At 36.2% G+C, this 20705-nt stretch overlaps 2 protein-coding genes across 8 annotated transcripts in view; both read right to left on the bottom strand.

The window, feature by feature from the left end:
- Positions 1 to 1151: 1151 nt before the first annotated feature.
- cd79a (CD79a molecule, immunoglobulin-associated alpha) lies at positions 1152 to 9400 on the bottom strand. Its single transcript, XM_058376215.1, has 5 exons — positions 8682 to 9400; positions 5952 to 6299; positions 4904 to 5019; positions 4060 to 4119; positions 1152 to 3850 (listed from the first exon to the last, which is right to left on the bottom strand). The coding sequence occupies exons 1-5, from the start codon at positions 8719 to 8721 to the stop codon at positions 3731 to 3733; spliced, it is 684 nt and encodes a 227-aa protein (XP_058232198.1). The 5' UTR covers positions 8722 to 9400; the 3' UTR covers positions 1152 to 3730.
- A 143-nt stretch (positions 9401 to 9543) lies between these two features.
- arhgef1b (Rho guanine nucleotide exchange factor (GEF) 1b) overlaps positions 9544 to 20705 on the bottom strand; it is a 34050-nt gene continuing 22888 nt past the window's right edge. For 5 of the 7 annotated variants that reach the window (XM_058376207.1, XM_058376209.1, XM_058376211.1 and 2 more), the window contains 19 exons: positions 20324 to 20335; positions 19425 to 19580; positions 18896 to 19089; positions 18350 to 18496; positions 18154 to 18236; positions 17857 to 17982; positions 17425 to 17539; positions 17159 to 17259; positions 16651 to 16725; positions 16495 to 16570; positions 16233 to 16400; positions 16045 to 16132; positions 15801 to 15920; positions 15115 to 15173; positions 14609 to 14752; positions 14326 to 14442; positions 14052 to 14200; positions 12888 to 12989; positions 9544 to 11462 (listed from right to left, as the gene is read on the bottom strand). In XM_058376207.1, coding sequence (XP_058232190.1) covers positions 12915 to 12989; positions 14052 to 14200; positions 14326 to 14442; positions 14609 to 14752; positions 15115 to 15173; positions 15801 to 15920; positions 16045 to 16132; positions 16233 to 16400; positions 16495 to 16570; positions 16651 to 16725; positions 17159 to 17259; positions 17425 to 17539; positions 17857 to 17982; positions 18154 to 18236; positions 18350 to 18496; positions 18896 to 19089; positions 19425 to 19580; positions 20324 to 20335 — 2005 coding nt within the window. In that variant the 3' untranslated portion in view covers positions 9544 to 11462; positions 12888 to 12914. The remainder of the gene's footprint in view (positions 11463 to 12887; positions 12990 to 14051; positions 14201 to 14325; positions 14443 to 14608; positions 14753 to 15114; positions 15174 to 15800; positions 15921 to 16044; positions 16133 to 16232; positions 16401 to 16494; positions 16571 to 16650; positions 16726 to 17158; positions 17260 to 17424; positions 17540 to 17856; positions 17983 to 18153; positions 18237 to 18349; positions 18497 to 18895; positions 19090 to 19424; positions 19581 to 20323; positions 20336 to 20705) is intronic. The other 2 variants (XM_058376212.1, XM_058376214.1) reach the window with 2 other exon arrangements.

Here is a 20705-nt window from a genome sequence, read left to right as displayed (position 1 = left end):
AACAAACGGCCACGGTCACAGCCAATCACAAACAAGCGGCGATCGATTGAACCAATCATAGTCTTCTTTTCCTCCAGTGTACCGCCCACTGGTGGTCCCTTCGTTGCCCGTGGTTACACGCATGACGCTACAACAGCAGACGTAAAACAAATGAGCTGTGCGCGTGTGTGGGTTGTAGTCTTTGTATATGCGGCTAAAGGTTATTCTGGTTAGAAACGTTATGACCGTATGGAAATGCTTATAACGCGACAAATTTGTCATTTACAGGTCATTTTCGCTCCTAACATTAGCGAAAGTGTGTCGTCTTCTTCGTGAGCGCATTAATGCGCTTTAATACGGTTCTACTGCCACCTACAGGTGATAATCGGTATGACTATTTCCCCCAACTGAAATGGGGGACAGTGGGGAAAATTCATTTTGAGCAATATTTAATGATCAGATTTGTATGATGTGTTGGTTAAAAGTCAGTATTTATTATCTTTCTTTTCGATTTTTGTTACTAGATTTTAAAAGAAAAAGGGCTGTGGCTTTAGCAGGTGGATTGTGAGAGCTGAACCAGAGGGTGGTGGAGAAATCTGTGCAAAAGGTGCAAGGGTCTTTTTGTTTGTTTGTTTTACTAGTTAATTAGTAAATAACCTGGAAAATATATCAAAATGCTGCAAGCCCATTGCTGTGAAAAACACGGTTGGGACGCTAAGACAGTGGTAGTTCATTATTGGTGAAAGAGATGTAGAATAGACGGATACAGAATTTGTTATGTTGCTGCTGGACAGGTGTGTAAACACACATCTGTAGAAAGCCTTGAATTGCCATCTTACCATAATGATAATTACAAAGAAAGAACAGAAAAGGCACTCGTGAATATCCTCACCAATCATTTTGAGGTGAATTTTGCATGTTAATAGACTATATAAATGACATAACCTATAACACACACAACAGTCTCTAAAATGTATACAGAATTGTGCAAAAGTGTGTGAAAGTTTTGTTGGTGGAAATGCCTTGTTGATACGTGAGGTCATTCTGTATAAAATCAGGTTCTGAAATACTCAAACCAGTCCATGTGGTACCAACAACCATGCCATGGTTAAAGTCACAGAGATCACACTTTATCGATACAGAGATATCCACAGATTTAAGAATAAAAAAGGTTTTCTTGTGTAAAATCATCTTTATTAAAAGCATTACACACGAACACAATAAAGCTCTGTTTAAGTGATATCACACAAGCATGCTGTTGTACTTACGATAAGCATGGCTGAAGAGGAACTAACTAAAAATACACACATATTGTAATACAGCTAGCTACTGCAGACTCGCACAGTCTTGCTGCACTTTCTCCTTCACAGTAATTCATAATTATTAATCCCTGCATGGATGTTACAATCAACCCATCCCTGCAGCTACCTTATACCATATTTTCTTTATAATATCCTAAATAGCCTAAAAAAAAGCCCTAGTCCAGATACCACTATATGGTAAATTAAAAGGATAAGTCACTTTCATTTTAAATGTTTATGAATTTCAGTACTTTAACACATTATTACCTACAATCCATCCATTCCATTATTCTGTCCCTCCATCGTATCCATCTATCCATTCAGCCATTCCATTCCATTCATTCTGTCCATCCATCCAGTCCATCCATCTTCTGATTTACTTATCTTGCCTAGAGTAACAGGGAGCATGTAGTCTATCCCAGTGGACATGGGGCACACAGGGCACTACTCTCTCTCTCTTTCACTCACTCACACACACACGGATTTAGAAATTCTACTCAGCTGCCTACAACTCACATCTTTGTACTGGGGAGGAAATTGGAGTACCTGGAGGAAACCCCCGGATCACCAAACATGCAAACTCCACACACACACACAGAGGGCAGATACACTAATCAAACCCCCCCCACCCTGGAAATGTGAGGCAAATGTGCAACCACAAAACCACTCCAGCTAAAGGCCATAACATATACATTTACAGGGGTGCCAACCTATCGCAAAGCACAACCTCACCCACACACAATTTAGAGATGTCAATCAGCCCACCACATGTCTTTGAACTGGGGGAAAGCAGAAGTACCTGGAGAAAATCCCCAACACCACGTACGCAGGGCAGAGGCAGAGGCAGAGGCAGAGGCAGGAACTGAAGTCTCAACCCCTTTGCAAAGAGATTTTTTATCAGTTAATATTTACATATCTAAACTAAGGATGTAACACAATGCCATTATCTGTATCTGTGCTTAAAATATTTATACTGGTATCTGTATACAGATTTCAGTTAGAAGTAGAGTGGGGTCTGTTTTTATATTAATCCTAGCACTATACCCTGAAAACACTGGAAATCATTTGCAGAACAAAATGTTATTCAATTCAACTAAACCATATGTCCTGTGGAAATCTTTCAAGCTTTCTATCTTTATCTAATGTGAGCAAATGAGAGTCTGCAAGCTAATGATCTAGGCTACAAGCTAATTAGGCTACAGTTAATCAGCCATCTAATAATATTTGATCAGATTATATTTTTTGGTTGCCAACATTCCAGAAAGAATGTATTGTTGAAACGGGGCATAATTACAGTTGTTGCTGCAAGACAAAATGGTGTCCTTTATACAGCATTTTTATTATACTGAGCTATATGAAGTGTTGACTAAATATATAAAAGCACGCTCCATTTGTTTGTACAGAAATATGGCGAAAATGTGCTTTTATTTTGCTGGTCAGTAAGACAGTCAAGCTTTTTTTTCCCTGTGAGCAGGGTTGCCAGGTTCAGTCTGTAATATCTGCATATTACTGATATACACCGATCAGCCATAATATCAATATTGTGTAGGTTCCCCTTGTGCCATCAAAACAGCTCAGACCCCTTGAGTCCATAAGACCTCTGAAGGTGTGCTGTGGTGTCTGGCACTAAGACGCTAGCATTCTGTAAGTCTAGTAAGTTGCTAGGATTGGACTTGTTTGTCCAACACATCCCACAGATGCTTGATCAGATTAAGATCTGGGGAATTTGGAGGCCAAGTCAACATCTTGAACTTTTTTGTCATGTTCCTCGAACCATTCCTGAACAAAAAAAAAAAAGAGCATGGTCCTTCTGAAAGAAGCCACGCCCATTAGGGAACACCTTACCATGAAGCAGTGTACTTGGTCTGCAGCAGTGTTTAAGTAGATATCAAGATCTGGTGTTTTGGACTTGCTCTGACCCAGTTGTCTAACCATTACAGCTTTGCCCTTTTCAAGGTCACTCAGATCCTTAAACTTGCCCATTTATCCCTGCTTCCAACACATCAACTTCAAGAACTGACTCTTCACTTGCTGCCCAATATATCCCAACCCTTGAAAGGTGCCATTGTAGCAAGATAATCAATGTTATTCACAGTGGGGATTAAAATGATGGCTGATCAGTGTGTACTGTAAACCAGGAAGAGTATTCATTTGTTTTCCCCCCAATATTTCAAGTCTTTGTGTGTCGTTTTTGAGTTCGTAGATGAAACCTGGCAACCCTCCCCACGGCCTTTAAAGCTCAACATTAAAAAGTACAATCTCAGTCCCGGAAGTTGGCAAGCTTTTCTTGAATTCTTCCTCTATATTTTGTGTCTGTATTTATTTACGATGCATTCTCAGAATAACAGTCATATTAAGTTACACCCCTAATTTATAGCTACATCTGATTAGCAATAGAGCTGCATTATGTGTTTGTATCACACGGATCCTGACGCCTATCAGCCACACTTTCAGGGCTTCTCCAGCTGAATGTCATCTTCATCATTGTTGATCACATCCTGGTACGGTCCTTGGACCAGAGAGCGCTGAATTTGATGATATGTGGAATTGCAATCATCAAGGTTTAGACCCTGTAGATAACCAAAAGAAACCACCTGCATAAATTCCTCTTACTTTTGTTCAAATCAGTTATTTCATGTCAGGCAAAAAACATTCCTAGTTTGCAGTTTGTTTGCACATAAAACTGACAGTATGACTGAATAGGTTTTGACTGATAGCAAAAGAAAAAGCTAAGATTAATATGTTTTAATATTATAGAAGGCAAAAGAGATAAACATACCTCATAAATATTTTCTTCCTCTCTACTCTTCTTTTTCTCCAGCTTATTCAAGTCCTTTGACTGTGTGAAAGAAAGAAAGAAAGAAAGAAAGAATTGACTTTAAGACTTAAATATTTTGCTATAGAAAAGTTTTTTTTAACACGAATGAACAGTAAATATTTAAACTCAAATTAAATTTAAAATAAATTTAAAATACAAAAATTAAAATAAAAAATGACGATCTTAAAAATACCAAATAAAATCCTTCATTGGGGATAAAATCCTAATAAAATCCTTTATGTCTACATTTCTTATCATGAGATAATGAAATGTATTTAACTTATTCAGTTTACCTTTAAATTCTTTTGCTCATTCTATTACACAATTTAGATTTCTCTATAAATAAAATGATTAAATTGGAAATAAACATCTGCTAAAACATGGCAAGGTAAAACAAGGTTGAAATTTCAACAATTTCTAGGATTGAACAGTCATTACAGGAAATTATATGTTATTTAATTATTATTATTATTATTATTATTGTTATTTAATTATTCATCAATTATTATTGTTATTTAATTATTCATTTATATTAATATTAATTAATATTAATTTATAATTATAAATTATATTCCATTATATAGAAAGAGACAGAATGTACAAGAACACAAATGTATAATATCTGAAATATTTAATGTGGAAGATTCGGCACTGTTTCTAGGTTCCTAATTAAAAGTTAGCAAATTAAAATAACGTAAATTAATACATATAAATTGTTTATTTCCAGACCTTATAGTAAAGTATTACTGATTTTCCCCCCACATGTTAAATCTATGTGTGTGTGTGTGTGTGTAGTGTAAAGGACCTTGCAGATAAGGACGATGCCAGGAATCAACACAAACAACAGCAGAAGAACGCCTTGAGCAGTGATGATGCTGTTCTTACTCCTCTCACTGATGGCCAGGGTCATTTGTATGGGTTCTAACGAGAAACACAGGTTAGGTTCGAGCTCTCTATGTTATGGATGTTACAGATAGCACACACTTCCCTCACAAACCTCCTCAAAGATTCACAAACCTGGTCCAAAAAAATTCATCTTTTAGGATCTAAAAACCCAAATATTATTGGACGTCTACTCGTATGTTATTGGAAATAATTGGAAAGTTATCGGAAATTACAGAGGGAGTTCACAATCCCAAAAAAAATTTCTTTTTAAATCAAAGTATTTTTTTTTTTTTTTATCTTATTACTATTATATGAAATAAATCTTAAAAGATTGTGAGGTTTTTTAAACAGTTCATTTCATTGACTTAAATCTTCCATATACTGCTCTGAGAATTAAAAGAAAAAGCACATGATGTGATGATTATTCCAGGGAATTACAATAAACTTTTTACGTAAACATATTTATAAATCTTCTTTAAGTTCATCAAAAATACATGAAATTTCTAAAGACACCTAAAAATGCCTCACATTAAAAAAAAAACAAAAAAAAACCCTGTAGAAGTGATCCTTAACCATATTTATGTCTTGTTCTTTAAGACAATTTTTTTAATAATAGGTATCTTATAGGAAATGACTCCAAAATGAGAAAAGTTATAATTAGAATTTCCGTTTTCTGTTCATTATTGGAATCATTTAGGATTTCATTCTAAATGACAACTTCTATCAAATAATTCTATCAAATATATATTTTTAAATTTATTTAATACATTTATTATTATTTTTTAAATTCATTATTTACTGTTTTATAACACTGGCTATAAAACAATGTCAAGTTTCTAGCATTGAATGTCTATTTAAATAATTGAATAATAAATGTGGCAGCTCAAATAATAAAATATTCATATACAATGTTAAGCATGAGAAGACAAATACACACAAAATAGAGGTTTAAAATATTTTCTACTCACCGTATACTTGTAAATAGGTGCCGGGTGTATAGACAACGGCGTTGTCTGACATTATGATAGCACATTGATACAGGCCTGTATCGTTCAGCACAACGTTGCTTATACTCAGATTTGAACACATCTTGTCTGGGTGTGCTTTACTGGTAAATTCCACTCGTGTATCCGACTCATTCACTAGTAACTTACTCGTGTTAGTGGAAATCATAACAGTCTGCCTCCAGGCAAGTTTCACCTCAGACTGGTTGATGAAACAGCACTGGATACTGGCATTCTGCGAGCTGGAGAGACGCAAGCTGGGAGGATCAAACTGCAGTTTCACTTTAGGAGGACTGGCAGCCCTGGCAGCAGCTTATGAAAAAGAAATAAAAAGCAAGAAAGAAATTTAGTACTTTTAACTTTATACAAATTGTTGGTTAATTTTCTTAGTGTCATGGTTTCGTAGAAATAGAAATAGTCTTTGTCACATATATATTACTGCACAGTGAAATTCTTTCTTCGCATATCCCATCCTTGGAGGTTGGGGTCAGAGCACAGGGTCAGCTGTGATACAGCACCCCTGGGGCAGAGAAGGTTAAGGGCCCAACAGTAGCAACTTGGCGGCGCTGGGGATTGAACCCCCCAATCTTCCGGTCATCGACCCAGAGCCTTAACCTCTTGAGCCGCCACCACCACCCCAAATCCAATATATAATCCAATCAGCCAATCATGTTTCAGCAGGACAGTTAAAGATCATTAAAAGACCAGGGCCAGAGCCTGATTTTCTCAGTGAAACCCAATGTGGTGATATCAACCATTTGCCTCAAGGTTCTTGATTTTCTGCTCAATTGTACAAGTGAAAGAATATCCGAGTTACTGTAACCTTTCCAATAGCCCAAACCTTTCTCTGGCCATTCTTCTCTGCTCTGGCTTATCAACATCTGCTACTCACTGGATGTTTCTGGTTTTGGCACCACGACTGTTGTGTGTGAAAATCCCAGGACATCGTCAGTTTCTAAAATACTCAAGCACCCATGCAACAGTCGAGTTCACCGAGTTCACATTTTCTCCCTGTTCTCAAATTTGATCTGAACATAAACTGAAGCTCTTGACTTGTATCTACGTGTATGCACCGAACTACTCCCACATGATTGGCTGTATAGCTGAGTGTATACAGCTATATAGACTTATCTTTCCTGGATTTTAAGCTAATTAACCATGGTTCTTTTACAAGAATGCCAGTATTTCTGCTCCTGACTAATATCATACACTCTTAATACACACAGAGAAAAGAGATCAAGCTGGCTTTAGCAGGAAATGAGCTCCAGTGAAGCTAAACACTTCCAGGTGTCTGTTGCAAATGAGATAAACAAGGTAAAATTAACCGACTAATGTACTGATAGCTAATGTAAAGCTTTCTCTTTATCTTACATCGTACATTAACAGATACTAAAGTTACAAAAATAACATTTTGATTCATTATTTTGTAGGTCAGTGAATATTGCTAAAAAAAACAAACAAACAAGCATGTATTTTTTTAAATGGATTATATACATGAAAATATATTTATATATATATTAAATTTGCCTGATTTACTTAAACATTCTTAACCAGATATTAGTGATAATGGAAACGCAATGTACAGCAACAATCCAGGAACATTTAATTATATACAGATGTACACCAGTTTAAATTAAGAGAATTTTAGATATATATGACATCTGAAATTTTCTCTATGGTTTAATAACTCTTAGTTAATAAGTCTTATTATTAGTAGTGTATTCAAATACACTTAATTCTCTCTATCTATCTATGTGTGTGTGTGTATGGATGTATGTATTTTTATGTATGTGTATATATAATATATATATATATACACATATATATACATATACACACACACAACTTTATATATAAAACATACACACACATATGGATAAAATTATATTTAACTAACTAAATGTAATTAAATGAATGTAAAAATGACATGCTTACAATATGAGGAGTTTAAACATACTTAATACATACAAAACATATTCCTTTGGAAAAATGTATGAAAAGTATTTAAATTAAATGTATTTAATTAACTTGTGTTTAAACACATCTTAGATTCATTTATTTAAGTTGCTCTCAAGTAGGTTTAAGAGTATTTTTATTTTTTAGACACAAAAGTTCTTAGACGTGAATTAGATAAACAGCAGTGCTCCTTATACTGCAACTAAAATACACAATTTTTTAAAAAGGTTTTTATTGTGTTGAATCATTGAACTGTAGCTCTGGCATTAGAAATAAATCAAACAATATTTTTACATATTGGAAAGAATATGCTTCAAGAAAGTGTAGTTGAACAAAGTTATAACAGGTATTACTTTTAATCTATTTAGAAATGAAAAATGCACATTTAATTTTTCTTATTTATATGTTGTTTACAATTATTGCCATTTTTGTTTCTGTAACAAAAAACCCACTTTAAAACGGTCTGAGGTTCCAGATAGCGTCGGCCTTCTGTAGAGAGCTCTTACAGCACTTTGTCGTGTTTGTCACAGCGAACCTTTATAAGGTTTATTACAGCCTTAATAAGCACTGATTAAAATGCACGCTACATTTTATTTCCCAGGTTAGAGATGAACATTAATGCTACAAATATGAAGCACCTTTGAGATTTTCACTCCGGTGACGAAGCTTAGAACAATTTCGTGTCATTTGACTGTGAATATATGACCCTTATGAAATGAAGGAAAAGAAAGTGCTTACCTGCCAAAAGACAGAACAAGACAAACCTTGCCTCCATCATGGATGAAGTTGAGCGAACAGGTGCGATAAAATGGTCCGCTAATGTCAGTTAACACTAACACTTAGGTCTTTACACTCCCACCCTTTCCCCTGCCCACTGTTCATCCTTCTCCATCGCACAAACGTCTTCCTTCTTTCTTGATGCGTACGATTACATACATGCAAATTTTAGCAATTGTTGAAATCATTTATTAAAAAAAAAAAGAATAGGAAAATTACAGTAGCAATAAAATGTACCTCAATGCATTCAAAGTATCTTACATGATAGAAAAACCAAAGCACAAATACACAGAATAGTTCTTGCTTTAATCATGGGGAGCTGTGAGAGTGACAATACCCCTAAAATATACATAGTACTACACTGAGCCAAAACAATATGACGTTTAACTGTGCTAAGATAAGCTGTGAAATGACATTTTACAACTCTGTAGGTAAAAGAATATTTGGTTCAGGGTCAGAAAAAGAAAAAAAAAAAAAAAACCACACAATATATATATATAAGGAGATAAGGAGGCAGGAGATGAAATTAAAAACAGTGCACAATGTGAGAGTTTACACAACAAAAAAAAAAATTGTGGAAGTGAAACTTGAGCATATTTGCCTTTTCAGCTACTGATGGTGAGAAAGAGGAAGAGCCACTGAGCCAGAACAGTGAAATAAAAAAAAAAAAAAAGACTCTTTGCATAATCCACCCTGCGTTATAAATAGCATTGTACAGTAAAAAATACAAGTATGTGTCTTAAGTAGATAAACATCATAAAAGTCGTCATAACTATGGCATGAAAGCGTGAAAGCAGGGTTAATTAAAATCTCACTATTATATAAATCCCCCCCCCATCATACAGGGGCCACATCATACAGTTCAGTAATTCTGTGTGAGGTCCTGGTGCAAATGCTAATAATAATAATAATAATAATAGGCACATCTACTGGTATATTTTTACTATGGTATTTGGCAATTACTTTCACTGAATTCTGAAGGAGCGCTAGCAAAAACACATACAAAATATATAGAAGTGATGATTGCCACTGGTTTGTGCTGATGTTCTCCTTACTTTCCACATAAAAAAAAAAAAAACAAAACCCTGCTAGACATCTACAAACTGTGGTTTCAATACTACAGAGCTGAAGATTACGGTTAATATTCACTTTATTTAGATTTATAAAACTGTTGAAGTCTCGATTCTGATTGGTCAGAAGGTGTGGGTTGACGTTATTACATACTGTTCCGGCGCTGTATCAGGGCTCTGGCTGCAACATTTATATAATAAATGATACATGATTTCTATTAAGGTCCTTGTTTTAACACAACTCACGATATTGTTTCTATAGTAACAGCTCACACACACACACACACACACACGGATATGGCACACCATCTAATCCTAATAATAAACGGATAAATAGCGTGCTGTTTGACTAGGAAAAAGGTAAAAAATATTTTTAATGTTAGTCGACTTCGAAGGTTGTGCTTTTTGGATTAATAGTTTTCTGGATAGTGACTGTTTCTAACCACTATAACAATCAACAGCAGGAACATTTTTACTCACAAACGTTCCCATAACATTAAACTATAAACAGTTAAAAATGTGATGTTCAGTAATAAATTAAAAAAATTGTCATCGCTGTGGTGTGAGTGGATCGACACAAAACGAGCTACAAAAATAATCCACTTCGGAGCATTACACCATTTCGGCTTAGTCCTCTTCATCAAAGCACCATTATGGTCAGTATGAAACTAGGTATTAGATTTGTATTTATACAACTCTTGATTTGTCAAAAGGCATTGATTCATTTTCCCGGCTATTTTTGTTTGACCTTCATGGTATGAGCTCATGGAAGTTAAGCCTAATAAAAATAAAATAAAATAAAATAAAACAAAATAAAATCATGTTTATATTTAGCGAAGGAAACATATAATCGTTAAAAGGGTGCTTTCAAATCGGAGACATTATTTCGTTTTTCTTTTTTAAACTGGATGGAGTCTTCGTTGTTTGCTTTGCGTTTTCTTCCTCACAATAATCTATTTATTATTTATATATGTGCATAGAACATAAAGGGAATTAAGTGCATTTTAATTGTGTTCTCCATGCTAGTCTTGCATATGGTTATATAAGTAAAAGCTAAATAATTCTCATCAGATCTATCCATCATACTCACTGCTAGAAACGTGCTTATTAGGTCCTCTTTGGTCTTAAAAAAAAAAAAAAAAAAAAAATCTGTGTGAAAGCTATCGAAGCTACTCTTTCATAAATAAACAAACAACTTTCTGTATCCGCTCTGACAATTATGCATAGACGTGAAGTTCTTCGAAAGAGCAGAATGTCAAGAACTTGCTCACTCACCCCACCATGCTAAAGACAGAATACTGTATATCTACAGTGACCATGTGACCAGAACTAAGCTGCTGCTCTATGATAGAAACATAAGAGTAAAAAGAACTCCATTTCCCAGCCAACAAACATATCCAGCCTGCATAATTACACTTAAAATCAAATACATATCAGCAGATATCAAACCCCTTCCTCAGCACATCCCTCAATGTATACTCGAGAGCTGTTCTTTGAGCTCCTGATAGACACAAATGGATGAGTACACATTTTCTGTCATCTTCGTTTGGGTTTTGGGCCAGGGGTTCTGTATAAAACACACACACACACACACACACACACAATCATTCTCTCTCTCTCATTTCTTTCAGCGACTCTTTCACCACAGCATCAGCTTGGGGCTACAGACAATCTGCAGAGAAGAGAAACAAGAGGAAAGAACTTTAAGAATGTACAGTTTAGAAAACAGGAAATACCAACATCATTGGAGGATTTAGTGATCTAAAACCAGTGTGTTGTATAATCCCTCACCGGTATTGGCCTTCCACATACATTTACATTCAGCCTATTAACAAGTTAATAACCAGCCTGAAGGCTCAGTCAGAATAAACCCAATTCATATGTACATCTCAGGAACAGTAAGAGTGAACTTGATCAAAGCCCATTCAGTGGTTTCTATCCAACTGAATGTATTTTCTTAATGATCTGCTTCATAGAAGAATTATAGACACTGTATCTTTGTACTTTCAGCATCTAGAATAGCCGATTCCTTACCATACCATGTGCAATATCATACCATGTGCAATATGTTCTAGTTCCCTAACACCTACATTCTGTATTTATAAAATATTTAATTTATTTTTCATTTATATTTTATCTTTCATTGATTTTTTCGAATATATTTTGTACTTTGAATACATTTGTATATATAGAATATTTAATTTATTTTTCATTTATATTTTATCTTTCGAATATATTTTGTACTTTGAATACATTTATATATATATATAGAATATTTAATTTATTTTTCATTTATATTTTATCTTGCATTTATTTTTTCAAATATATTTTGTACTTTGAATACATTTGTATATATAAGAATATTTTTCATTTATATTTTTTCATTGATTTTTTTTTATATATTTTGTACTTTGAATACATTTTTATATATATATATATATATATATATATATAAAATATTTAATTTATTTTTTATTTATATTTTATCTTTCATTGATTTTTTTGAATATATGTTGTACTTTGAGTACATTTGTATATATAGAATATTTAATTTTTTTTCCATTTATATTTATTTTTTTTTCGTAATCTGCAGCAATCTCTGACAAAAAAAAAATTCCTTTGGGATTAATAAAGTTTATCTTCTGCATGCATGAATCAAAACCCTCACCATTAATGTGGTCATGAACACAGATCAGGTCAGAGAGTTTAAAATAATCATCAGGTTGATATTGTGAGACAGATTCAGGACACTACTTGACCTTAATAATAGCTATATATTCCATATTTGCCAAAAATTCAGAGATGGTGTTGAACACACACAGAAAATAGGGAGATGCCTCCTGCACCAACAAGTGTAGCCCTGGTCACTACTTTGCATGCCTCAAATACCTTTTAAGTATCCTGACCGTGTTTGGATTAATGCCGAACTGTAATTTAGTGGTAACATGGATATCTCCATATAAATACCTCCATATAAACTGCCACTATCCCTATTACATGTAAACAAACACTGATAAACATGAAATAGTTGAGAAAAATATCAACAAGGACACTACAACTCTGGTGTGTTTTAAAGCTGTAGCAGGGGCAGTATTACCTGGTGACCAGCAGGTTGGAATGATTCTCAGTTGTAGTTGCCTCTTTGAATAGTGAACTTAGCAAGGGCTTCCTGTAGTCTGTGATACTCCTCCTCCACATTCTGTAGATACATTACAGTTACACTTCTGGGCTTATCATGTCACGTCTTAAAGAAAGATCTCTGTCAAAATGATCTGAGTAATAGCACTTTTTCATGTGATATTTATGATACAATAAAAATTCAGTCTCTTGTTGATGTAGTCCTTTCACAAAACAGGAGTGTTTATATATACACAGGGTTTCACACTGACCACCAAGCACTTGAGTAGTTTATATGAAGAAACTTTATTTCTTCCTGCTCTAGGAAAAATATACTCTGATCAGCCATAACATTATGACCACCAGCCTAATATTGTGTTGGTCCTCCTTTTGCTGCCAAAACAGCCCTGACCTGATGAATGGACTCCACTAGATCCCTGAAGGTGTGCTGTGGTATCTGGCACCAAGATGTTAGCAGCAGATCCTTTAAGTCATGTAAGTTGTGAGATGCAGTCTCTGTCAGCCCCCACCTCGCAACTTAAAGGACTTAAAGAATATGTACAGGACTTAAAGGACTTACAGGACACGTTTGATAGATACTGACCACTGCAGACCGGGAACACCCCACAAGAGCTGCAGTTTGGGAGATGCTCTGATCCAGTCGTCTAGCCGTCACAATTTGGCCCTTCATCAAACTCGCTCAAATCCTTATGCTTGTCCATTTTTCCTGCTTCTAACACATCAACTTTGAGGACAAAATGTTCACTTGCTGCCTAATATATCCCACCCACTAACAGGTGCCATGATGAGGAGATCATCAGTCAGTGGTCATAAAGTTACGCCTGATCGGTGTACATTAGTCACTGCAGATTCACATGTCAGCTGGCTCATCTGATGGCTTTATTGGGGGTAAAAAGAAGACTGCCCTTTTGGAGTATTTTTGAGTAATAACTCGTACCACTATACACTCCAACTTAAAATGCAGTTTTCTTACACAAAATATGTTATTACTAGTATTTTAGTAGTACTTTTTTACTTATTAAAATACTACTTATTTTAATTCACTGGCAACATAATTAATAGACATGGGTCTCATTAACTTTATTTACAGTATTTAAGCTCAGACATATCCAACCATTCTAACCTGTAGTCTCTTGACTTGGTCTTCCAGACTGTCCAGTTTTCTGCTGATCTCCTCCATCTGCTCCGGTGAAAGCACTAGGGGACCAATTACTGCTTTCTGCTCTTCTCCCTTTGCCTTTTCATCCTGCGACTCCACATTGTGCTCTTCCACTAATGTAAAAAACAAACAAACCATAAAGCATTATCAGTTACCACAGCTGTAGTTCCCAATTATGATAAAACTACAGTATGAACTAAATTAACTGCAGGGTTTAAGTGTAATATTAGTTTAATACCTTGTGATAGACTATCTTCATTCTCCTGCTTCGCTGGCTCTGCTCCACTCTCCCCTTCAGGCTCAGCATTCTTGGATTGACCGGTACTTCCGACTAACAGTGTCTTCAAGGACGTTACTGGCGAGGCATTGATGCAAGTGCACTAATGTTAGAATGCTACTCATGTCAATATGGTTCAAATACTATTTAATGGCAAGAATACTGATGAACGCAACTTTTGACTCTCTATGTATACGATCGGAGATTGGCAGGAAAACGCTACGAATATGGAGGTACCACTGACCTTCATCCAAAGCCACATTGCCTGACCGCTCAGGAGAAGCATTGCTGTAAGCCAGTAGGTCAAATCCTTTGGCAGCTAAGCAGTCAATCAGTGAAGGCTGAGTGTGCCTGAACTTTTCATCTGTGAGGCTTTCCTTATATTGACCTTTGTAATTAATCAGAACATGCATCACAATCACAACAGTGTAATAAATGATATTTAATGCAAATCGCTTTAACACTGTTTTTTTTTTTCCGGCCATTTGGTCCAAGAGATCAGAATATTTTTTCTTATTATCTTCTACCAGAAAAAAACAAAAACGTACGAATATTGTTCCTACCATTTTGCAAATCTATGTACAAACCTATGCATAGAATTGCTCGGTGAATCCATGGTTTAGAAGAAAGTTTGCAATTTTTAGTCCCTCCCACAAACAGATACGTCCTAGCTGTATTTAGGCACAGCTAAAAACATATATACATATATATAAAAACATGCGAAATGACACCATGAGCATTGATTCTTACCAGCAGAGTTTTTCAGCACATCTGTTCCATTGTCAGTAGGGCTGAGTGGAGGGTTCAGTCTTTAAAATAAAAATAAAATAAAAAATAAATAAAGTGTACGCATCTAGTAAGTCAGTCTAGTCTAGCAAGTAAGTTGCATTCTTAGTCCTGGAGTACAGTTGTATACTCACTTTACAGTTAGCTCATAAATTATTTGCACCCCTGGTAAATATGGGATAATAGGGTGAGAATATATATAGTTTGGGTTAATAGTTAATTAGCCTAAATCTCACACAGAAAACATGAGAGAAATCAAACTTTTATCAGAAATAAACCATTCTTTTACATTCCTTACCCTTTTTACCCATCTTTACCAGTGGTGCCAATAATTATGGACTTGACCGTAAACAATACACAATAGTTAAGTACACTGGTTATGTAATAGACACAACAAGAGGTGCAAATTCATGTTCCTGCATTTTACTGCAAAATAGACAACATAATCCAATATTAAAAAAAAATGAAAGTTTAAAGTCTCAAACAGAAAATAAAATGAATTTAAAAATAAAATTGGATCAAAATAAAAAACAATATATTATTAATGCTAATGGTCATGAATAAAACTGTAGGTTGTTGTATAACATTTTTGCCAAAATAATGATGATAACACCTTTGGTAAACATTGAAAGAATGTACTAAATACTCACGAGGCAGTATACCCCAGAACAGAGCTGTTACTTGGTACGCTGCCGAGCCTCATCCTATCCAGCGTATGACCAGCATTCTTTTTCAAATCATCTGATGTCGACTTTATCAAATCTGTCCATCTACAAGACAAAGGTTTATATCCGTTAAAAATCTACGGGGCAGATTACTAATAAAAGAATGCTTATCCTCCTGAAGTCTTCTGTTCCTCTGTAAACCCTACTGCGTTATCCCTCACAAACTCACATTTTTCGTTCTGCAACAGACTGGGCCACAAGTTCATAGATCTGAGCTCCACTCTCCCAGGTGAAGATAACATAGAAGGCCTTCCGATCTGGGGGAAAAAAGGTATTAAATGTTACTTTCTGGCAGGAATCTCATGTTCATACGTATGGAACATGAACAGAGGCACACACACAGACACACACTCTTACCGGTAGCCACATCTCGGAGGAAAGCAGATTCTAGCTTAATAATGGGGCTGAGCATTTGTTTGCCATCCTGGGCGGCGATGTTACTCTTACTGTGGCATTTCAAGAGCATCTTATCGTCTTGTTTCTGCAGAAGGACCAACATGTCTCCCAACAACACGCCCTGTACATCTGGGGAATCGAACACACACACACACATTAGTGTTACTAGTTAACGATTGGTCAAAAGTGCAAATACTAAACAGACTTAAACAACAGCAGTTACCTAGAGCTTTTTCTTTAGTCACCCTCCATGTAAGTGGCCCCTCATAAACCATAGCTCTTAATGTCAGGTCAATGCTCTGAAAGACAGACCAAATCTCTTAATACCCAACATTTTTGTCTCATGATTCTCTGTACTCATCACGTAACAAAGACTTACCCTGTACTCGGAGTAGAGCTCATTGCTGGGCTTCAGCCCTGAAGTGTCCAACCTGCGCTGGTAGTCTCTTATAGTCTTGTAAAGGAAGATAAATGAGCATTGTAGATCATTCATTAGGAATATAAGGGGGGGGCAAGCCAAACATTACTGTACACTTTGTACAATGTTAAATGGGCCAGAGAAAATGTTTAGTAAACTAATAACACATCAACGAGAACAATTCAGTATGCTTACTTTTTACATTCACATTACATTCTCAATGCACACAAATTGAACAGATATGGAAACTTTTACATGAATTTGTAACATGCCATTAGCATTTTTGGCTAGTGGAGGTTATGGTTCGAGTGGAATTTAAAACAAGGGTTGTGTGTATTTAATGAGCTAGACAAGCAGCACGCCTGAAGAGGTCCACGGGCCATATGATTGATGGGGTTAAGATTATAGACGTTATGGGACGATTTAATTATATGGGTCATTTCTGAGTCTTTTGCTAAAAAGCTCCTACCAGAAGATTCTCCATGTGTTTCACCTCCTCGTTGACATGGTTTAGGATCTTTCGACAGCATTCAGCAGCCTGTTGGATATTTTCCTTCTCCACATGATCATCTGCGGGAAGAAAGCAGTTGCATACAGGTCATAAAATTACCAAACGTTTCCCAAAACCATTGCTAATTACTGCCAAGTTGGATAAAAGCATGTCCATGTCCTTCATCAAGCTTTGTTTATTAATTCTATTAATTACTTTTTTTTACCCAGCTAAAAAAAAATTACCTGTGCTCTTGGCAATGTTTTCCAACAGCAGTGGGTATTTGGTTAGCCTCTGCATCTCAATGGGGATGATGTCCTTCAGCTGTAATCTTCTGCACTGTGGCTTACTTTCAGCCTCCTAAAACAGAGAGGAAAATATTTGTGCATTGCAATATATAGCACTCTACAGTGGGTGTATTGTATTTATTAATATTAAGGGATATACATATAATGCTCGATTTTTGATCATATTTGCTATATTACCTCCCAATAGAGTTTTTTTAGACTGATCGTATTCTTAGGCCGTGACCTAGTGAACCAATACCGATGTCCACCAAAAGCCGTAATTGTAAATATCTAATAATAATAAATTGCAATCGTTTACTGACCGTTTACCAATGACCCCTACCACTGACTGCAGATCCCGTGTAGAAACAGTTTTGCTCGTGTCTTTACCAGTATGAAGGCATTGAAGCGTGGATCTTTCTTCTGCTTGTTCTTGATTTGAACCAGTGTCCATGACTGATGACTACAGAAACGAGCTGTGAGCTTCTGGAACCATTCGCCCTCTGAGCCATTAAACTGTGAGAGAGTGTGAAAGCAGAATTAAAAATAAATAAATAAATAAATAAAACCAGTAAAAAGGCGTGGACATTACAAACACACCCTACATTAATTATGGTAACAAAACACAAGTTGACAAAAGTAAACACCTGATCTCCAAACCTCTTCTGGATATTTCACGGTACTCACTCTGTTAAGCAGCAGTGTGCTGATTTGGTTAACCACATAACCATCTTCTTGGCGTAACTTCTTCAGATTCTCATAGAAAGCATCTGAAAGAATGAATTTCCAATAAATATAGATTTTTTTTTTTGTTGTTGTTGTTGCTTAGTTTTTTTTTCTATTTATTTAACTTTGATACGAAGTCATCCGAGAGAGGACTCACAGTGCATTTCTATAATCTCATCCAAACTAGGGAAGATTGCGTTCAGCTCGGCAGATTCCAAGAGTCCTTCTTTTTCCAGTGGATGAGAAAACACTGTCTGGAGTACGCTCAGCATGCGCACGTGGGCATGCTCTGTTGCAAACAACTCTGTAGGGCAAATGGGACAGAAATCAGAGGTGGGATACAAAACAATGAATCATTTCATAATGTGAAAGTGCAAAATTCACAGACTAGTCAAAATGGGATTAAAGTCAAAGCAAGGTGCAACAATATTATTTTTGACAAGAAAATATGTGCTAAACACAATTAGATGGGCGGCATGTTGGAGGAGTGGGTAGCACAGGGTCCCTGTTTTGAGCCCTCCCAGTTCTCCCCATGTCTTTTGGCCAAAAACACTCCAATAAATATTATCGTGTAGTTATACAGTCATACAGTCTTCCATAATAATGTAGGATGTACTCGCACTTTGATAGTTTCTACCTTCACCCCCACCCACATTCCATTTATATTGCTTTTATGGTCTTCTGGGAATACACATCCACTTACCGTTGATGACTTCCTGCCTCTTTGTCTCTTTCTTACTGAGTTTACTCAGAGTCTCGCTGGGAGCAAGCTCTCTCCAGTTGGGTGGGTCCTGCTCTAATTCCAAAAGCCTGGGCTCTACTTGCTCTTGTTGAGTTGAGGAGCCAGAGGTACTGCCTTTAAAAACGGCATCAACTGGCATTACTGGCGATTCCCCTCTAGAGACAGTAAAAGCCAAACGTTAGCAGTAAATAGTTGTGAACTTTTTTCTTTGTATTTCTCGCTACCTCTCAATTTGTTGAGTTATAATCTCCATTATTTGGTTAAAGTTGGTCGTTGGAAGAGATTAGACATCTCTAATGATCTACAGCATCAGTTACTGAATCCCTGCTGTGCATCTTTTTCCCAGGGAGTGTTTATTAACATATTTGCGTGTGCCTATGAGGCGTTAGCATGTTTCATTCACATGTTAAGTGTGTGCATATATATTTTATAGCAAATTGTGTGTTTGTGTTTTCAGTAATGTAGATTTTGTGTTTTCATGCAGTCTTACAACTTGATAGGCCTGGGGAAAGGTGAAGGGGGTTGGGAAGTGGAAGTTGACTGAAGGTCCACATCGCTACGGGAACGAGATTGTTTAGCCCGAGTAGAGCCACCTCGGCGAGAGTGGCAGCGCTCCACACACAGACTCTCACTGCGACGCACACTCCTGAATACACACCAGTTAGTGGCGTGGGGAGAGGAAGGGGACAGGAAGAGAAGTACGACAGAGGAAAGGGCAAGGACAAGTGCAACATGAGAGGTGAGAGAGGTGGGGGGGGGGGGGAATGACATGAAAGGAAAGTAAATTTTGAAATTGGCAGAAGGATAATGAAAACATGCACGAGTTAAAAGGAGAAAGGTGAAGGAAGAGAAAATATGAAGAGAGATCAAAAATAATGATAGAAAATCGGTTTAGAACAGCAACCCAACACAGTCTCCTTTTCCACCTGAAGAATCTGGCACTGCTTTGAGCAAGTCTATTAACATAAAACCCATCTATGACAACGCTGAATAGAAAGATAATTCTGTGTAAAATATTAGGTTGAGTTTCCAAATCATGCAGAATACACACAAAAACACAGATTCCCACTTGAACACAGCTAAAACGGCACAACCACAAGGTCGAACGTTTGCTTGACATATTACACGTCCAAGAGGTTCAGCGAGGCTATATCTGATGTACAAAAGGCGCTTCAATTTCAGAAGACTTACAAGCTGCTGAAGTCACCAAATGCAAAAACTATAATTAAAACATGATTAAAAGTATACTTTCAAAACAGTTTATATTCTACCACAACATAGGGTGTAGTATATGACATGTGTTCTTCTGTGTGTGGGATTAAATGAGTGTGGAATCAGTAGCAGGCTGAAGCTGGCAGAATATCCCATGTCTCAGTCATGAAGACCCACCTTGTCTTCCGTCTGTAAAATACAGGACAAGCAAAAACAGTTCTCATGCACAATGTTCCAATCAATACATAATCACAACCTAACTCACAACATGAGCCACCACACATCTCAGTGAAAGTTGAACCCCGAAATGCCAGCACGAACTCAGCGAAACACAAAACTGGAACCAAAAATTCCAGCAAAAAACTAGACAAAAATTGCAGACAGCAAAGCAAAACAAACTTTAACAAAGCGACCGCAAACAAACAGGCTGAACTAGACAAAGACTCTACAAACACAGCGCATTAAATTGAAGCTCACCAGCTGAAGTTGCTTTCAGTAAATACAGTCTGAGATTTTGCATAATGAAAAGGAAAAAACTACAACTACAATGTGAAAAAAA

The sequence above is a fragment of the Hemibagrus wyckioides genome, linkage group LG23 (genome assembly GCF_019097595.1).
Source record: "Hemibagrus wyckioides isolate EC202008001 linkage group LG23, SWU_Hwy_1.0, whole genome shotgun sequence".
Classification (NCBI taxonomy): domain Eukaryota; kingdom Metazoa; phylum Chordata; class Actinopteri; order Siluriformes; family Bagridae; genus Hemibagrus; species Hemibagrus wyckioides.
The sequence above is the reverse complement of the archived record's forward strand: the minus strand, read 5'-3'. Positions and strand labels throughout refer to the sequence as shown.

Bases quoted from the DNA above. Each gene is read 5' to 3' on its own strand.
- cd79a (XM_058376215.1), bottom strand. From the start codon at position 8,721: ATGATGGAGGCAAGGTTTGTCTTGTTCTGTCTTTTGGCAG. The intron at 6,300-8,681 runs GTAAGCACTTTC...CTTTTTCATAAG, and splicing joins CTTGTTCTGTCTTTTGGCAG to CTGCTGCCAGGGCTGCCAGT. The intron at 5,020-5,951 runs GTGAGTAGAAAA...GTTTCTCGTTAG, and splicing joins CACCTATTTACAAGTATACG to AACCCATACAAATGACCCTG.